Raw genomic sequence first — 20,354 nt, forward strand, 5'->3', positions numbered from 1 at the left:
CTACCATTCATAAAGTGACAGGGTCACTTTTCAATCTACCCTGGGTGTCTGATGCAGGAGCATCCAGTGGTATAAGGGCAATCCTGTGTCACCCAAAAAAATGTACTTAGACTTAGTTTCTGTTTCATGTGTTTTCATTTTTGGACACCCATTTGGGTCAAATAAAGGTTCCAACTCTCACAGTTCAACTATCAGTGTGCTAGAAAATCCCGAAAAAATAGGAGCATGCAATTTGGCCATCATTTTGGTGACCTAGAAGGTGTGAATTGGCCAGATGAATGTAATCATGATTTAGAGCATTCCAGAAAAAGAATCAGGTCAATAGACCCCACGGTTTGAAAGTTATTGCAGTTTTTCGGGTTTTGGAGACCTAAGAATGCTTCAAAGTCAGGTTAGGGGCATTAAATGACCTCGAAAAGGGTCGAAAAATGGGGGACGAGTGAAGCTCGTCCATAGGGCTATAGAGCGCTTCGAGAGCTTTCCGGAAATGTAAATGGTTCGTCAATCAGAGCTACGGTTCAAAAGTTATGCCTCCCGAAAGTTCGGTTACCGTTTTTGGATTCTTCTAGATTTGCGCCGACTTCTACCACAGCTTCCGGAACCTTCTATTTGGTTGGTGGGTGCCTACTAGCACTTTCTAGAATGTACTCCTAGTCCTTAACCCTCCGGGGTCTATTTAAGGAGATTTTTGGCATTGTAAAAGGCAGTTCGGAGTGGAGTTTGAGAGGAGGTACTGAAAGGAGAAATTATCTCCAAATTTATGCTATTGTAAGCCTTAGGGCATGTTTTGAAGTTTATTTTCTCTATACTGTTTGTACTAGCTTATTTTCTCAGTTAATATAATTTCCCCTTTTCTGATGTGTCCATTCTGTTCTTGGGTTGTGTCCCCATCAACTATCCTATAATAAGTCTTTAGCTTTGGACACTCTGTTGTTCCCCAAAACTAAATTGATGAAGCTAGGTGTTTCATAACCATACAGTGCCATGAAAGAGGTCATCTTGATGGACATCTGATACGTGGTATTATAATGGTACTCTCCCATATGCAACCATCTGACCCAAGCTCTCTGTTGAGTACTTACATAGTTTCTTAAATATCCCTCCGCCCATTTATTCACAATCTCCGTCTACCCATTTGTCTGGGATGGTAAGTAGTGTTGGGTGTAAGATCTGTACCACACAACCTAAATAATTCTTGCCAAAAAACACTCATAAATTTACTATCCCAGTCACTAACTGTGAATTTAGGTACCCATGTAACCTGAATATCTCTCTGAAGAAAAGATCTGCCACTTGTGCTGCTATGTAAGTGGATAGAATAGCAAAGAAGTGAGAAAATTTCGTTAAGTGGTCTACCACCACATAGATGCAATCTCTCCCCTACACTCCTGGTAAACCATTGACGAAGTCCCTAGAAATGCTCTTCCATTTCTCATCTGGAATGGGCAAGGGCTGTAGTAAACCTGTAGGAAATGTGTGCTCTCCCTTATTCTATTGACAAACAACACATTCCCTACATACCTCTGAACATCATCCTTGAGCCCTCTCCATGAGAACCGCTCTCGAATCTTCCTATAGGTCTTGAAGACCCCTAGATGCCTAGCTATAGGTGCATCATGAAATGCCCTCAGAATCTCCTCTCTAAACTGTGATGTAGGGATCAAATAAATCCTATCCTGAAATCTTATCAACCCATCCAACACTGCATACCTGTCATCCTGAATGGTGCCCGCAACTATTGCAAAAGCCCAATCATCTCCTACATACTCCGTTGTAATACGATCTCTCCAATCTCCTAAAATTTCTGCTAGAGCACATAAGTAAGGTCTCTGAGATAAAATGTCAACTACCACATTTTTCTTACCTTTGACAAACTCTATGTCAAAGTCATAAGCTTGCAATTGGTTAACCCATTTCTGCTGCCGGTCATTAAGATCACGCTGGCCCATGAAGTATTTAATACTATTGTGATCAGTCTTGATCACAAAATGCCCACCTACCAAATAAGATCGAAATTTGGCCAACGCATGCATTATGGCCAACATTTCCTTGTTGTAGATAGAATAGCTACTCTCAACTCCTTGGAGCTTCCTACTCTCAAAAGCAATGGGGTGTCTCTCTTGCATCAATACTACCCCTATCCCATCTCTTGAAGCATCACACTGAAATTCAAATGGTTTCGTAAAATCAAGTAGAGCTAAAACCGGACAAAATGACATTATCTGTTTGAAGTGGTCAAAACATCTCTGCATTGTCTCTGTCTACGTGAAGGCCCCTTCTTGGTGAGATTTGTCAAAGGTGTAGCAATCTATGAGAATCCCCTAAAAAACCTCCTATAAAAACCACATAAACCAAAGAACCCCTTGATCTATGTGAGGTTTGTGGGAGTAGGCCAATCCACAATAGCTCAAATCTTTTCGGGATCAACCCGTACACCATCTGCACTAATGATATGCCCAAGGTAAAGAAGCTTGGTCTTGCCAAACTTGCATTTAGATTCCTTGGCATACAACGACTCTCTCTAGAATAGATAACACCTGCTCTAGATGTAAGTGCTCCTGCCAAGTCTTACTGAAGACCAAGATGTCATCAAAGAAGATCAAGACGAATCTCCTCAACTGTCTCCTGGATACCTAGTTCATACAACTCTGAAATGTAGTTAGCCCAAATGGCATAACCATAAACTCAAAGCAGCCATAGTGACATCGGAAGGCTCTCTTCTCGATGTCCTCTGCTCTCATCTGAATCTGATGATATCCGGATCGTAAATCAATTTTGGTGAAGAAGCATACCCCATGCAGCTCATCAATCTTAGGAATGGGATACCTATTTTTAATTGTTTTCTTATTCAGTTCCTTTTAATCGATGCACATGCACATCGTCCCATCCTTCTTCTTTACCAAAACTATTGCTGAAGCAAAAAGGCTTTTGCTAGGCCTAATGTGCCCCATCTCCAACAACTCCTTAGTTGCCTTCTCTATCTCATCCTTGTGTTTCTTAGGATAACGATAGGGAGTAATCATAATGGTTTGGCTTGGCTCCTTCCTCGAGCTCAATAACATGTTCTATCCACATGTCAGGAGGAACCCCATGCAGAATCTCGCCAAATATTTTAGTGTGCCTATCAAGTATCTCTTGGATATCTGGTGGATGAGTCTTCCCTTGCGGCTCTTGTAAAGTTGGCATAATGAAACATTCTGCTACCCACTCTATATCATTATGCCAAAAAAGTCTCTACATTCTCCTCAGGGAGACTACCCTACAACTACCATCTGAAAGTCCTCTGAGTACAACAATTTTTCCCTAATGCTGAAATCTCATCTCCAATTTTGCTAGGTTGAGTGTGAACTCAACTAGCGATGCCATCCATGTCATGCTAAGGATTACATCATAGTCTGCCATGTCTACTACATAGAACTCATCCTCCAACTCATAGCCATTTCCAAACTTGATGTGAAAATTAGATATCTTCTAAGTGCATAATAATTTTTCACTATTAGCTACCATGACTCTAAACCCAACATGCTCCTCGGTCTGTAAACCTTTCGTAGCTACCAACTGTGCATCAATGAAGTTATGTGTAGCCCCAGCGTCAATGAGAGAAATCACTTTCTGCCCCTGGATAGTACCCCTGACCTTAAATGTGATCGCATTTTGAGCCCCTATCAACCGTGCCAATGAATTATCATCCTTAGGAATGTCGTTTTCCTCCGGAGTGCTACTCTCCTCCAAATCAGAGTGTTGTTCCTCCCCCTCTGACTGTGACTCCTCCGCTCATAAATACTCCATTTGATTTTCCTTAGCTTTGAGAGGGCACGTATGAGATAAATCCCAAGGTTCTCTGCAATGAAAATATAGCTTCTTCCTCCTTAACTCATTCAGGGTGTCATTGTCCAACTTATTATCACTTTTTGGCTGAGCATCCTTGTGAAAATATTTTTTGTCCTTTTCTTTATCCTTCTTAAGATGTGAATTCCTATGCTGAAATCTACTCCTAAAAGAAGAAGGTGCTAAGTCACGAGCCTTCTTGGTGGCCTCCTATAATGTAGTCAAGTCATGCCCCTTGACCCAACCTCTCAAGGGATCTAAGAGTCCATCCATAAATAGCACTACCAATATCCTCTCTGAAATATCTGTAACTAACACAACTAACCTTTGAAATCCACTGATATATGTCTCAACTGATCCCCACTGTTTGAGTTGTGCCAACTCTTTAAACTGTAGCTTAGGATCTTTGCTATCAAATCTTCCTATGAGTCTCTCAGTGAACTTCTCGTAAGATGTGATCTAATTATGCCCCATGGTTACCATGCCATGGTGCCACTACTCATGTGTTGGACCATCCAAATGAATAGCTGCATAGTTGATAGCCTCCTCCTCAAGCATTAGATTCAACTGGAAGTATGTATCTACCTTCTACACCCAAGCTTATGTAGTCATCTTTCCTTAAGCATCATAATAAGGCAAAGAAAGTTTTGATTCCTCCCTCATGCTCTAGGCATGTGTCTTATCCTTACGTTCATGTAATCTTTGAGGGAAATATTTGCCTGAAACTTCGGTTCACTAGCCTCCTTGTCCCTCATGAACTGATCTTGTAACTCGGTAATCCACGGTTCGTTTAATGGTTGAATCGGATCTCTGGGTGGGAAGGTGGGTAGAAGAGGTCTTCAGCTCACTAACCGAGCTGGGTGTGCAACATGTCTAAAGTTATCAGCCTCAACTTTCTTTATTAGCTCAAAGTTTTGATTCCTCCCTCATGCTCTAGGCATGTGTCTTATCCTTACGTTCATGTAATCTTTGAGGGAAATATCTGCCTGAAACTTCGGTCCACTAGCCTCCTTGTCCCTCCTGAACTGATCTTGTAACTCGGTAATCCACGGTTCGTTTAATGGTTGAATCGGATCTCTGGGTGGGAAGGTGGGTAGAAGAGGTCTTCAGCTCACTAACCGAGCTGGGTGTGCAACATGTCTAAAGTTATCAGCCTCATTCCCATTATTTCTATGTCCGTTATTATTACCATTAATGTTATTCTTGGGACCATTGTTGTTGCCTCGGCCTCCATTATTATCATTGCCCCCATTTCCATTGTTTGCATCACTTGGATTAATATTGATGCCCATCTATCTAGCCATAAGCTGCAACATCATATCCATTCACCTATTCTGCTCCTGTTGCATACGCTGGCCCTCCTCTAACGTACCTAGTAACCGTATGAACATTACCTCCTCCTGATCTAGACCGGCATTCCTTCCCCCACCTAATCCTGTATTCCTGTTATCTCAGTCACCCATATTGTTGTTTTGTTCAAAGAATATCTCCTCTGTGTCTGTATGACTAGATTCCACGTCCACTTGCACAGATGAACTAGACTGCTCGCTCTATGAGTCCAAATCTTTGTTCTCTTGCTCTGGTATGGCAGAAGTAAATGGCTTCTGTTGCATGCTTAAACATACATGCTTAACCTGTTTTATTTCTAACTTTAGTGTTTTGACATTTCGTTAAACAGTTTTCCCTCTATCCAGCTATTGCAAATTCCCTATAAGGCTTCCATAGGATGGCAAGACTTAAAGCTTTGATACTACTGTAATAACCACCCCCCCCCCCCTTTTTTTTGAGGAGACTTGCAGACTACTAAGTATTAGCAATTAGAGTGTTATTTTCAACATGGCATTTTGACAAACATTTAGCAACATACAACAATAAATATGCAAAGTCTAGAAACTCCGTATTTGCTGATAAAATATTGATTTTGCAATAGAAATCATTACGTACAATTGCCTTATAGGCTGTAGCAAATATTCAGATTGGTATTTAACAATTACAATGCCTAAAATGAACAATATGATGGAAGGAACCTAGAAGTAGTGATTTGCAGATGAAACGATAACTTCCCAACTTTTAATCAGCAAGAGTGGGCATAAAACTCAATGCAACATTGTTCATGCACTGTAGCAACACTATTCATGGCAATGTAGCAAAAACACTATTTATGCGCATTGTAGCAAAGTCACTATTTATGGGCACTATAGCAAAAACACTATTCATGTGCACTATAGCAAAAACACTATTCACACGCATTATAGCAAAAACACTATTCACACACACTATAGCAAAAACACTGTTCATGTGTACTGTAGCAAACACTATTCATGGCTGCATAACTTGAACTTCAGAGCTCTTAAATCATGTGTAAAATCACCAATAAATCCAACTATGTTTCCTAAATGAAAACACTCGATAATCCTCCTGACTATGTCTTTCAACAGCGAAGAGAATGCTAGCAAAGAGGGGTTTCATCCTCCAAGCCCAATAATTTGATTTTCCAGAAATCCAATAGCTTAATAATATCATGCAAGCATGCCTCAACTGATTCCAGCCAAGAGAATATAAAGTCCTCAAGGAAGTTGACTACATTTGTATAAGCAATGTGGGATAAATGGGAAACACCTTTCTAAAACAACTTTATAATAAAGTGACTTAATTGATAAGTCTTTTATTTAATTATCACTTAAAAAATTAAGTAAATCAACTTCGGCTTTAAAATCATATAAGATTCAAACTCAAAATACCATGTATGATAGCTCATAGGAGAGCTCTCAACCAAATCCACCAAGCCAAACACTGGAAATTTCCATATCACTTGACTCCCATTGACTTACTAAAAATAGTAACTCCTGAAAATATTGCCAAATGAGCTCCCTAATCACTTCATTAGCCTACGGAAGCTCCTATCATAGGCTAATCTACTGACCCGGATGGTCACATTCAGTAGGAGCATTACATAAAGATAGCCAATACCTGACAAGACTATGTAACTAGAGAAGTCATTCCTCAAACCTGCAAATTTTCTACACAATTTTGAAATTCTTCCACCCCTGCAAAACTATCCCTGCCCGTCTCCTTCACCCCCTTCTATTTTCTTCTCCAGACGTAACTACCATAACTTCTTGCCTTCCCCCTCATTCCCCATGTAGGAGAATTGTTTCTTCTCTTCTTCTTTTGTTGTCCAAACAAAACTATTTTCATCTTTTAATCATTAACAAATACACATTTAAGAAATATACTAAATATTGTTAATAAGAAGAATTATAATTTGCAAGAGCATTACAATACCAAACTTCAAATATAAATAATGATTACTCTAAAACTATTGGCTTTGAATACAAAACAAAAGAGAATAATTATTGAACTCATCCAATAGTTTTGAGCTATACTAACATCTTCTAACTATATTGATTTAATCAATTAAATACAAACAATCCAATGTGCATACCTTATTATGTATTAAACCCTACAGATTGCTCCAACCACAAGCTAAACATCACCAATAGTGTTAGATGTCTAGAATGGTTTATCAATAACACCTATTTACAACTTTAGTCCATGTTGGTTTGCTTCTTGTAGGAGCTTCAGCAGTAGACACCCTGGAGTTGACAAGTGGAGATGTCTATTGAGTGCAATTAAAAGCTCATTGAAAGTCAATGCATAGTTCCAATAGTCTTCTAGATATTCCGACAACATATCAAGTTTTTTATCAGGAAGTAATATCAATGTCATTAAGAGTCATTATTTTTGTTAGTGTAACCAAGGGATAGGTAGTTATTGGTTGTGACGGTTCACCTTGCACCCCGTATATTTGTGCTCAGATGGAATAGAGCATTATGATCATTGCATATGGAGTCATGGTGTTTTGCGGAATCTAAATACTTGGTGTAAACTTATCTGTCATTAATAAAGAACTTGGCAATTCTTAGATATTGTATTGTTTCCTATTGTATTCTATTCCTTTCTATATCTCTATTATGTATAAACTCACTTTACCCATACGTAGTGGTAAATAGAGTTCTTAGAAATGAATGGAAATGCAACTCTATTATAAATCAACCCCTTGATTTACTCACACAATAGTACCAAATGATAAATCAAAGAAGACTAAAACTCTAACATATAAAGCAAAGGATTATCTCATCTCAAACCTTTGGGCAACTAGATAGAAACGAAAACACACTCCAAATTCTAGTTATCTTGAAACTTAGATTCAAAACCCTAGCCTGTGTTTTGCAAGAACATCAAGATCGTTACTGTAGAAGGATTTCATCCTCTATAGTCCTTGATAGAAAATCTCCAAATAGTGGCATTAATTTCACATAGTCACCAAGCATGCTGAAAGAGAGATCTTTAATCTCTTTTATAACACTTTCTAAGAGCTCATCCACTCAACTTGCGAAAGATCCCTGATGGATCTCTTCTTCTGATCTGCTGTAATTTTATATTTTTAAATTTGTTTTCCATGTTTATTAAAATTTTATTGCAGAACTAGATAGAAGTTGCAGATGGGTTTGATTGTTTTATATTTTTTATGATTTTTCAATAAGTAATAACAGAAGTACAATAACATGAACCAATTCTGAAAATGTATTCCAAATACATTTAAAGAAAAGTCGTTTCAAGCAGATTTTTTTGAATATACACCTAATATGTAACTGGATGAAGATTTACAATAATATCAAGATGATTAGAACCAAGAATAAAGCGAACCTGAAGGCGTGAAGGTGAAATATGATCCCAGAAGGAAGCTATGACCAGAATCCAGCTCTCAAATGCTGCACATGGGAAAGAATATGGCTGCCAGGCACGGCCGTACAGCAGCAAAGAACCCACACGTGGGTAAAATGCCCAAACCCCAGCTAAAACTCTGACTCAGTATTGCATTCTCCAGAAGAAACAATGCACAATCTCCAAGATGCTTCTGACTGCAAGAATCCAAACCACTATTTAAATAGGCAAAGCAAGTGGGGTTGGCATCCCAAATGCTGAAAGCTCAATCAAAGCCCAAAACACGAATCCAAGATATAATGTCAATAATGCCTTCGAACTTTGTCTTTACCTCCTTATAACCCACCAAACTTAGCTTGAACCCTAGGACCTTTTTCCCAATAGAAAGAAATATGTTCACCAAAATGCTCTGAGTCAAAAGAGAAATATTTAAAAAAGTTCAAGACCTTTCCAATGAGCTATTGCACCAAGGGATATTCACCCAGATGAGGCCAAAAAAACCCTTATTACTCCAAAATGGCTATAACTTGGGAACTGATAGCCAAAACACCTCTACAAGGTGAAACTAAACTCGTCACCTCCTGTGACTGATGCTAGATAATCTAAAATAACTGACAGTCTCATCCCTCAAAATTAGGAATACTCCCAAAAAATAGGAACGTCTCTGAATCTCCCAAAATTGAAACCATAGAATGATCTTGTAGAGACTCAAGACTATAACCCATCTCCACCTCCTAATATGTAGGAAACTCCTCCTACAATTAAGGAACTGCTCTCAATTGCCCTCCTACTGTTTGAAACTCCAAATCCGAACACTGTATACCCTGACTGAGTCTCTAAACACCACTGCTAGCCTACGAGACTCCCTGATAGGCTAACTCCCACGTCCTACTAGATAGAGCTAAAAGAGGGGACATGACACCTTGTCAATGTGGGATAAACAAAATCACCCTTTTGCCCTTTCCTATTTTTCGAAGATATTTTTCTGGTTTGCCCCCTATTTTCTCATAGCTACTTTTTTGCCCTTATTTTATGGTGATTGCTTTTTCCTTAATATTGCTCATACCATTTAACATGATATTCTTTCAACTTAAGCTACCAAACATTTTTTGTCTCCAACGTATTGTAAAATAATGGGTATCATTTAATTTAAAATTTTCCACAAACTGTAAATAATGCATTAATCACGTTAAATAATTAAATTTAAGTTTATTAAATAACTTTATTATAGTACAATAAATCATATCAATGATAAATAAATATTCTTGTCAATTTTAAACAATTACCATCGATATGCACTTCTACCGGATGTCTCAGCATGCCTAGAATGACTTACTAGAAATAGTAGGTATGCCCTAAACTATGTCAAAGTCCCCTCATAATGGTAACTAAAACTAACTAGGCCAAATGACTTGTAAGTCCCTTTAACAACTTGGTTAGCCTATAAGACTACCAAGAAATAGGCTAGTGACCTTAATTACCAGATTCGTCATATACAGGTCAAATCTGGATTCGGATTTGGGCTTGGATCCATTAGAATCCGGGCAGGATTATTGATTCTGCCTATGGATCCATTAGATCTGCGACTTGTGAATCCATGGGATGAATCAAGGATCCTACCCGAATCCTCACGGATCCAAGTCATAGCTCAAGGACCCAATGCGGATCTGAGGCAATGCAAGGCATAAAAACAAAAAACAGTGACCCTTTTATTCATGATGCAAGTTCATTTGCTCTCATAGTTTTAGAATTATGTATATTTCTCTTATTTTTAGTGTATATATATATATATCGCACACACACACAAAATCCTCCATGAGTCATAATTGGGAACAAATAAAAGCCTGAATCCATGGATCTGATTCATGTGCCGGAATCAGATTTGTTTCACGAATTGGAAATTAAGCTAATCACACAGCATGTTATGAATGCTAGAAAGGGAACATTAGAATTACCAATCGTACATTTGTTTAGGAACTCGAATTACAGGCTCATGTCCCAAAAATAACAATTCCTTGAAATATTCATGGTATCTCATTACTCATACTCTATTGATATTTTTTCTTGGCTGAACTCAACATAGTCTCTAGGTCATAATTTTTCTCACCCTATGCACCTTTGACCACCTTCCCTTCATTATCAATGGCCTTACCTAGCACATAATCTGTTAGTAGTTTTTTAAATGCATTACTAATTCTGTAGTAGCCCAAGAAAACCTTCAACAAAGGTATCTAATCTCTTTAAAGTTTCTTGTAAAATAACCTCTCCCCTCCCTTTCCTCTTCAGCTTCTCCTAATTTATTTTTCTTGATTCGTTGACCAATAACGCCACTTGTCTTTTTCAGTTTTAATTATCATTAAATGTCTCTATTTCATTCTTGGGTTATGAGGTTCTTGAACTACCATATATGTCCTATACTACATCTGTACCTACTATAAATACTACTCAATGTATGGGATAGGTATTCCCAAGAACACAATCTGTACCATTACCATCCTTAAAATATGGAATTTTCTGCCCTGCCTCTGCTAAATATGCATAGCACATCACCCAAATCATACAAAGTTTGTTTGGCATTTTATGCAAGGTACAAAAATATTTTAAATGGATTTCAGTCTACTAAGATTTGTTTTCATTCCTAAGAATTCCTGTACGAGTTGAGCTATCATGGTAAAAGCAAAAAATGGGCCTTTTCTGAAATCCTGCAATTCTTGAAAATATTCTAGATTTTTAAACACTAGCTGTTCTATGATTACAAAATTACAGATAATGGTTTTTTTTAAGGATCACTACTACATCTTTGTCTAATACAACATGTCAAGGTGTTTTTAAGTTTACATCTTTTCTAAAGCAATCTTATTTCGATACTGTTTCAAGTTATTCCATGCATTCTTTTCTCAGATTTTAAAAAATCAGCATATAAACTAGAAGTATCCTTTATAATACTGAAAATGATACAGTTTATGGAGGTTAAATTGCACCTGTTAAGATATGCAGCCTTCTTCTGCAAAGAAAGAAGCTATAACAATCTATAACTTCATTAAAAAATACCATGGAATGTAATGATAAATACTTTCTTGCTAAGTTACCGATACTCCCCTATTTTCCTTCAGATTCTGGTATGATACATATCAGAATCAGAATCGTCCAAAAATCTTTGTGCAATCGGACAGGGTTCCATTTTTAAAAGCCTCAAATCTACGTGCTTTTTGCGACTCGTATCTCGTCATTTTAAAGCTGTCCTGGCGATTTGACTTTGAATTTGGGCTTTGACATGGCGATTTGACTTGAACTTCCATCAAATTTGGGGCTGACGACATCCAAGAACCCTATTTTTTGCCTGTGTTTTCGCAGACAAATGGAGTACACAGATGAAGCAGCTTGGGACGAGACATTCGTTCAGAGAGACGTACGGAGCACACGATCTTGTTGCAGACGGACGGAGGAGCCTGGGATGTGGTGCAAACTGTTTTGTTGCAGACGGACAGAGCAGCCTACGTCAACAGTTGAGTATACCTGGTTTCGTTTTGATTTTTTTAAGCAAACTTTTAATTGATGAAAGTTTTAAATGTTTATATAATACCTTATTTATGTTTTAGTAGATTGCATATATTATTTACGGCACAATTTATACACAGATTTAGACACTTAGTATTAAATATTTCTGCATATACTTAAATAGTATTATAATATTCTTATTTCATATAGCCCCTATTTAGGATTTTAATTTTTTCTATCATAACTATTAAACTTTAAAATACTAAATATAGTTCTATAAATAATAAATAATAATAGTAGATTGCATATAATATTATATATTTTTAAATATTAAACTTTAAAATACATGCATATATACATTTATTGATTTTTACATTTATTTTTTTATGGATGTATCCAAACCTACCTCCCAAAAAGTTGTCGTAACCACATATCGTACCCACATATCTGTATCCGTGCCTGTACCCATACCGACAACTTAGCTATCTTGTAGTCAGCAAATCTATTGTTATACTCCCCTTACATATAGTGTATGTATATTTTATGTTCTTGTCACTAATGTTAACAGAACATTTCAACTAGAGCCTAAACAAAGAAAAACTTAAAACTATGCAAGCATGTGCACCTTGAAGTTTATTCACCTTGTACAATTCTCTCCGTCGCATGCGTAATACCAATTTGCGGGCCTCTTTCAGCTCGTCATTAGGTGCCGTTTCAATAGTCTTTAGCACAGAATCATCCAGCTGCCAAGAAGAATGAAAAAATATATATCTGTTAGAAATGATGTTATAGAATAATTCCACACAAATCTGCTATATGAATGTCGAACTTATCTAACCTTCCAGTAATCGGCAGCATTATCAATCTGGGAAGAGAAAGATAGATATCTATTTGCGAGTACAAGGGCATCTGTTAACATTAGCTCCAAAGCCTAACATCAAAGGTAGCATGCATACAAAATTATTTCTGATTATTTGTATCTGAGAAAGAAAACCAACAGTACACTGAGAGCAATAAGATGAAATAGTAAAAAACAAAAGAGCATTAAGATGGAACAGTAATAAAGAGTGATGCTTCTACAACACCTTCACTTTTGGATGAGTGTAGACAATCCTGTAAAGTTCTGACCGAGAAAGGAATAATCTGCTCACACACCAACCTGGTCAACAAACACTTAAATGACATAAGAAAATTCCTTAAAGACTATTTAATAAAATAATAATTCTCATTTCACAGATTGGTTGACTCACATTCCTTTGCCCTATAACATATTTCATCATCAATAACTTTCATGCTTTCCATTAACCTGGATGGAAGGCAAAGAGAATAGTCCATAATAATAAGACTCGGAAGACTCTCACATAAAGTGAAAAATGAGTCATTTAAAGATATTTGATTTTCCAGAGCTGCAAATATTGATTGGAAATCAAGTCTTCGCTTTGATACAAATATACACATGCGATGAAAAGACAACAATTATGGTACAAAGTGCAAAATCTGTGCTGTGGTCATACAAATTGTTAGTGATTGGTAGCTCTTTGATATATCAGTCCTAGAAAGAAAAAAATATAGGTTTGTAAAGAAAGTATGATACTACAATATTTCCAAAAGTTGTCTTCAGTATTGACGATATTTGGATACCTTTCAAATTGAAAACCGGTGTTGATGCCACATGCTCTTGTGTCACGTTCAATGTAGTCAAACCTGCAATTACATAAGCCAGCAATTGTTTTGATTGATTAAAAACTTTGTATTAAGCTAGAGTTTGTCTGTAGAGATATGCAAAAGATTAGGATTATATAATGAGGCATTTGGCATCCATAATAGCTATCTAGCAAGATCGTTAATATAATTTTTGTATCAAGTCTTCATAATGCTAGTTTTTTTCAAACACGTTTTATTCCTTAGTGCAATTTTCTACTCATAATGATGGCTTACTTGTCAACATCTATCCCATTCCGTCTGTTTGCTACAATATCAAATAGAAAATTCTTTCCGTTGGAATCCTACATAAAATGTCAAACATTTTGAGACCTACAAACTTCTTTGGTCAATTGATAAATGATCATCTGTCAAGCATCAATAATAAAATAAGATTACTAACAAAAATATAATTAATATGAAATCCTGAACGATCAAAAGAAGATAAATATGCCAAGAGATACAGTTCTTCGTGACATTGTACCTTTCTGTATGAGTGCTTACAGCTATCAATAATCATTTCCTGCATGAACACAGTATTCAGATTTACTAGTATAACAAGAAATAGTAAACTAGCTTATACAAATAAGCTTAATGATTATCCTTTCATACACTATGATTGATGTATAAATATCTTTGCTATATTTATTAGCAAAAGTGAAAAAAATATAAAACTTGATTGTATACAAATGGAATTAAACATTTCTTATCCAGTTACTTCACAAAATATATTTTTACTGTGACAGATACTATTCGCGATAAAAATAGCATGTAATGTCAGTCAAAGGATTTATACCAATGCCATATGCATTTAATCTGCTACTCATGCAAAACTAATAAGAGACTCTGAATTGACCAAGTAATTGTAAAGTAACTATTTAAGATTGTAATACATGGCACAAATTAATCATTGACAGTGATCAGTGAACAGAATTCGAAAAGGTAAAAACAGTGCTTGATCATTTGGAACTCATTTAAAGCATGTAACCATCATGCATCAAAGGTTCGGAGGAAACAAATACCATTGGTTACACGTGGTGTTGGATTACTGGGAAGTTAACCAGGATATAGATCATTTTTATGAAAATTTGTCAAGGATTCATGGTCCACAAATGGTATTCCAATTCATAAGAACCACCGTCCTGTTGAACATGTAAAATAACAGTGTTCTGAAAATTTGACCCTCACAATGTTCGGCAAATCAAAGTGGGATCTTGTTTTACTCTTATCACTAGGCACTATAGCAAAAGGGCAGGAATATGTGTCTTGCTTTTGTCAAGGTGGATCATCACAGCCCATTATCACCTTTAGATAGTCTAAAATGTCCTCAACAACTAATTTTCTTCGTTGCCGATTTGTTAAAAGAATCTGATTTGGGCACTTGAATCAGATCCATAGATTCCAGATTTTGTTTTCCTAATTATGATTTATGTGTGTGTGTGTGTGTGTGTGTGTGTCTATATATATATATATATATATATATATATATATATATATATATATATATATATATATATATATATACATATACAGATATACATATATACATATACATATACATATGTATATGTATACATATACATATACATATACATATGTATATGTATATGTATATGTGTGTATATATATATAGTGTTCTAGGACTCTGCGAGTCCGAGCAAGACTTTGCGAGTCTGAGGCAGATGGCCTTTGGACTCGGACTCAACCAAGTCCTAGCAAAGTCCAGGGACTTGCCGAGTCCCGAGCCCAGGACTCTCCTAAGTTATTTATTTATTTTTTTCTTGAAATTTTTTTTTCTATTTAATTTATTTTTAAAAAAACATAGAGATTTTTGGAAGGTGTTTTTTTTTCAGTGTATATCAATTCTAAAAATAATGTTGTAGGGCTTATTGCCAATATTGGTTGCTACCTAGGTTTCATTATGAAGAAGTCGCTTTCAGCATTGTAGAGTTCAATAATGTTGTACAGATATTTTCAGATTTAGATAGATTTGTGTTAGAATTCTATAATGATGTATATGAGTTTTTTTTTAATTTTTAAAGACTTACGTGTTCATGAATGTTGGAACTCTCTAGTGTCGTACATAAAGTTGTAAACTTTCAGACTTGTGTATATGTGTTGCTGGCTATGTCCTTGTTCATTTGCTTCGCAAAAATTTGTAAGCCAACTGTAATTGTTATTAAAAGGCTTTTACTGTTAAAGGTTGTGTTTCACCAAGCAAATTGATAGACATACTTGAGAGCCCTGTTGTTGTCTACAATGCGCACATAAGCTGTAACAAACAAATTTCTCAATATTTGAGTCTTCCATGACTTATCTTAGGCGTATTCATAGGAGGGCATAGGCTACTATGAACCTTAGTCTTCTACACTCTAGCTGATATTTTGATATATGTTTTCAACTTTTGATTCCATGGATTTCATATATTATTCTCTTTAATACTATTCTTTTTCTCATTAAGTGTACCTAGCATTCCCTTCTTCCTTTATTTTTGTTTGTTGGCTTTTTGTACCAGGTGCAATTTCTTTGTGCACCCCTCCCATTATTTGCTCTTGCTTTCCTTTTACTCACTTTTCTTCACGACATCAAACCTTTAGCTCCGATGCGTATTGCCACATGCAAGTGCCTAGGTATGGTTGGTAGCACATATTTTTTCACATTCCTAAATATTCTAGATCAAAAAATTTGTACAACAAAGGGGCAAGCCCCACTCCTTTAAAACTCCCATTACTATTTGCCAATGTGGCAGAATATTGTGCCAAGTATGGAAGTAGTTTATATGCCAAACGCAGAGAAGTTCCTATGCAATGTATGGAGGCTACACACAGAAACTAGATACCAATGCAATCTTACGACTTATACCACTAATGAGAACATATATATTGCACACAAATGGTGAAATATCACTTTATTGATTGTACCAAGGAATTGCACTACCATAATTACCAATGTTCCCTAGAATACAATACCATTCCACGTCCTAATGATCCATACATATAGCACTCTTATTGGTTATGAGAAGCAACCATCGCAACTCTTGGTACAAGTGTTTACCTAGAAAATCTATTAAATACCCTATTTAGTTTCTTATGGCCTACATTATCCCCTTCCAAAATGTAGTCATCTCCTAAACAACCAAAACAAATTGGTACACTAGTGAACTATGGAGATAGGTGAGAGGATCTCCCTGGAGTTGTGGATGATGTGAGTAGTGTCAGCTTCTGTCTAGGAGTTTCACATCTCTCTCCATTGTGAGTTGTCTAAGCAAGTCTAAGCACATCCATCTTGTCCTTTTCTAATGCTGCTAGCTTCTCTGCATGCAAGACATTTTCTTGTTCCAACCTGGCCTCTAACTTTTCCACTTTGTCCCTTAAGACAACCTATTCTTCTTCAGTTTGTCGATTCCTAGGTTACCTTCTACAATTCCAAAAAGATGATCCTAAAAGTCTCCTCTATTTGAGAGAGGATGGTTAACCAATTGTAACCTATGTGTCTATAAGGTTTGTGGCCCTTTCCATTTATGTATATGCTCTTCCATTCCTTTGATAGGTCATCCCTGTTTTGTGAAGATCCTCTTGAACTCGACATGATATCCTTCCCTCATAAAGTGCAAGAGGGACTCCATTGTGGAGAGTGTTGCCGTCATATTGGCTTCCTTAGATTTTCTCTTTATTTCATGTCTGGCCCAAGTAATGGTTTCCAATTCAGCAAAGAACCATTATCTGCATTTCTCAAAGTGCATTGGTTGTGTAGTCACTCCTTCCATGTGTTGACTCTCACCTTCCACCCCACATGCATCTATAGGTTCGTATCCTGATGTCCTCCCATCAAGTTTAGAGAGGTTTCCCCCATCAAGGTTGGAGAGCATGGAGGTATATCCTCTACTCCAATTGAACCTTGGCAAGTAGGTTATCGGCCTCCGTATCCATGGTGCCAAGGTCTTGTGGCCCTTTTGTATCCATGGTAGGCAATGATCTGTGGTGGCCTAGGCATGAAGGTCATCTTGGCAAGTACTCCCATAGGTGCCACTACTCATGTAATTGATTGTACAATCTCAACTGCCCGTGAAGTAGTGATGCATACAGTACGAGTTGCACCTTTTGTAGTCCTGAGATCTATTACTTTGATATTTGAAATCTTTTTCATAGGAACTAAGTGGGCTCTACTAAAATCTGAGAGAGTGCAAAGGCTATTGTCTTTTCTTCCCAATTTGGAAGGATTAGCCTCGTTCTAGCCATTTCTCTTCCCATTGTGGATGCCTAGCCTATCCTTCCAATTGTGCTAGTTGTTTCCCTGTTCAAGCCAACTCTACTCTCCTCGATGTTGCTTATACTATCCATACAGTCTCCCTTTCCCACTTTTTTGCCCTTCCAGATGGATTTTGTATGAGGGACTTCTTGCTTATGAGTTACCATATGAGTTTCTATTCTCTCCATGAGTGTGTTTCCCATACAACTAGCTTTCATATGGTCATCTTTCCTAAGACCTATTAATGTTTTAGCATCAGTAGAAGTAAATGATGCCTGTTTGATATACTAATCAATATTTATGTTCTTGGATAAATGTTCATTGTAGTTATATATATATATATATACACATGCACACATATACATATACATATATGTATATACATATACATATACATACATATATACATATATATATATATAGGAGAACATTACTGATTGCATTATATATCAGTGGAGGTTACGATATTATCAAACATTGCAAGTAGTGGTAGTATTACTTGTGATTGCCGATTGCATTATGTTTAAGATTACATTGTGTTAACAAGGCAGTTATTGGTCATGCCATTGTAGAGGCATGACTTTTCGTTGCCAAAGGCCATGTAGAGCTATGACTCTACCTAGGTCATGACCCTTTGCTGCTATATATATATATATTCAAGTAATCAGATCGCTGTAGAACAACATCAATATACGGCATTTTGGACTCAGCGATCTACATTCAAATAATCATCAGCACTTTTCTTTATTATCTAATCTGCAGGGTCATTGTTTCATACAGTATACATCTCCCATTATCAGCAATATTTGAAGAAGTAGATTTTGCATACAAAATCAGAGATCATCAATATTTGGAGGGCAACTCTGCTCTACAGTAATACAAGTAAGAGTTCCATTGTTCCCATGTTTATTCTAATAGTTTTATCTATCAAAGATCCATAAAACATAACATGGTATCAGAGCCATTTTGATAGGAAAAACTATTACTCAGAATAAAATCTAAAATCTCAGATTTTAAATGAAAAGGGGCTAAATTATATTATTAAAATGGTGAATCATGTGAGACTAGAAGATAGGCTTGAGGGTGGATCTAATTTCTCTTCATGGAAAATTAGAGTAATGATAATATTAAGAGAAATGGAGTTAGAGGAATATATTGAATCAAACATATCCATGCTTGAAAATGAACTAGAAAAAGTAACATGGAAAAGACATAATAATAAAACAATGAAAATCATAATAGATTCTGTAAAAGATCATATTCTTCTATCCATATCTAGTGTCAAGACTGCATTTGAGATGTTCTCCACTATTCGAGATACATTTGAAATCAACAATACTAGTAGATTATTAACTCTAAAGCAAGATCTAATATATATAAAGATGAAAAATGGAGAATCTATAACTTCATATTTTATAAGAATTTTTGAACTAAAAGATCAACTTGCAACAATGGAAAATAGAGTTGATTACAAAGAACTCAGCATGATGGCTCTAAGAGGTCTTCCTCTATCATGGGAAACATTTATCCGAGGTTTAAGCTCTCAACCTGAACTCCCTAAATTCGATTTATTAAAAAATGAATGCACACAAGAAGAATCTAGATTAGTCTCAAGAGGATTAAGTACAAATCAAAAGGAAGAAATTCAAGCACTTCATGTGAAATCAAACAAGAAAAAAAAATTCAAATACAACAAAAGGGAATCTAACAAATCATACAAGCAACATGATTGGTCCAAAGTTAGATCTTTTAATAGTGATAAAATTGGTCACTCCCATAGCTTCTGCATCGAAAAGAAGAAAATTCAAACAGCCTTAGCAGAAATCAAAAGAGAGGGTGTAGAGAAAGAAGAAATCGAAAACTATGCTTTTTACTTAGCCCTTTCGAGTGAATTAAACTCTAACTACAACACTTGCATCATAGACAGTGGAGCATCTCGACACATCACTAGTTTTAAAGACAAATTTGAAACCTTCTCTGAACAAGCCTCAAAAGAAGTTACCATTGGAAATAACTCTACTCATCCTATTAAAGGAATTGGTTCCTGTTCAATTCACCTAAATTCAGGAATTACACTACAACTCAATAATGTTTTAAATGTACTAAGAATAAAGAGAAACCTAGTCTTTATTTCTAGTCTTGTTGATCAAGGTTTCAGAATCACATTTCAAGAGGACAAAGTTCTATCTTGGCCCAAGAACTCTAATATTAAGAAAGCCATTTCCATCGGATTTAAAGATGAAAGTCTTTTTATAAACTTTTTAATAATCAAAACCTAGCTCTTAGTCATGAAACTTCAAATTCCACTGAAATTTGGCATAGGAGGCTAGGTCACCTTCACTATCGTGCAT

General features: G+C 36.3%; 1 protein-coding gene and 1 long non-coding RNA gene across 3 annotated transcripts in view; one reads left to right on the forward strand and one right to left on the reverse strand.

The window, feature by feature from the left end:
- The window catches only part of LOC149579446 (uncharacterized), a 280,294-nt gene that overhangs the window by 89,144 nt on the left and 170,796 nt on the right, over window positions 1-20,354 (reverse strand). Inside the window, exons 9-15 of the mRNA XM_089832825.1 lie at window positions 14,240-14,278; window positions 13,993-14,060; window positions 13,696-13,758; window positions 13,305-13,360; window positions 13,140-13,213; window positions 12,893-12,985; window positions 12,696-12,797 (exon numbers count right to left, since the gene is read on the reverse strand). Coding sequence (XP_089688951.1) covers window positions 12,696-12,797; window positions 12,893-12,985; window positions 13,140-13,213; window positions 13,305-13,360; window positions 13,696-13,758; window positions 13,993-14,060; window positions 14,240-14,278 — 495 coding nt within the window. The remainder of the gene's footprint in view (window positions 1-12,695; window positions 12,798-12,892; window positions 12,986-13,139; window positions 13,214-13,304; window positions 13,361-13,695; window positions 13,759-13,992; window positions 14,061-14,239; window positions 14,279-20,354) is intronic.
- The window catches only part of LOC149579447 (uncharacterized), a 236,246-nt gene that overhangs the window by 32,386 nt on the left and 183,506 nt on the right, over window positions 1-20,354 (forward strand). Inside the window, exon 3 of one of the 2 annotated variants that reach the window (XR_016365072.1) lies at window positions 11,911-12,061. This is a non-coding gene — a long non-coding RNA (uncharacterized LOC149579447). Of the gene's footprint in view, window positions 1-11,458; window positions 12,062-20,354 lie in introns of those variants that run through there. The other variant, XR_016365073.1, reaches the window with a different exon arrangement.

The sequence above is a fragment of the Cupressus sempervirens genome, chromosome 1, assembly GCF_028749045.1.
Source record: "Cupressus sempervirens isolate cs-2001-9-10 chromosome 1, ASM2874904v1, whole genome shotgun sequence".
Taxonomy (NCBI): Eukaryota; Viridiplantae; Streptophyta; class Pinopsida; order Cupressales; family Cupressaceae; genus Cupressus; species Cupressus sempervirens.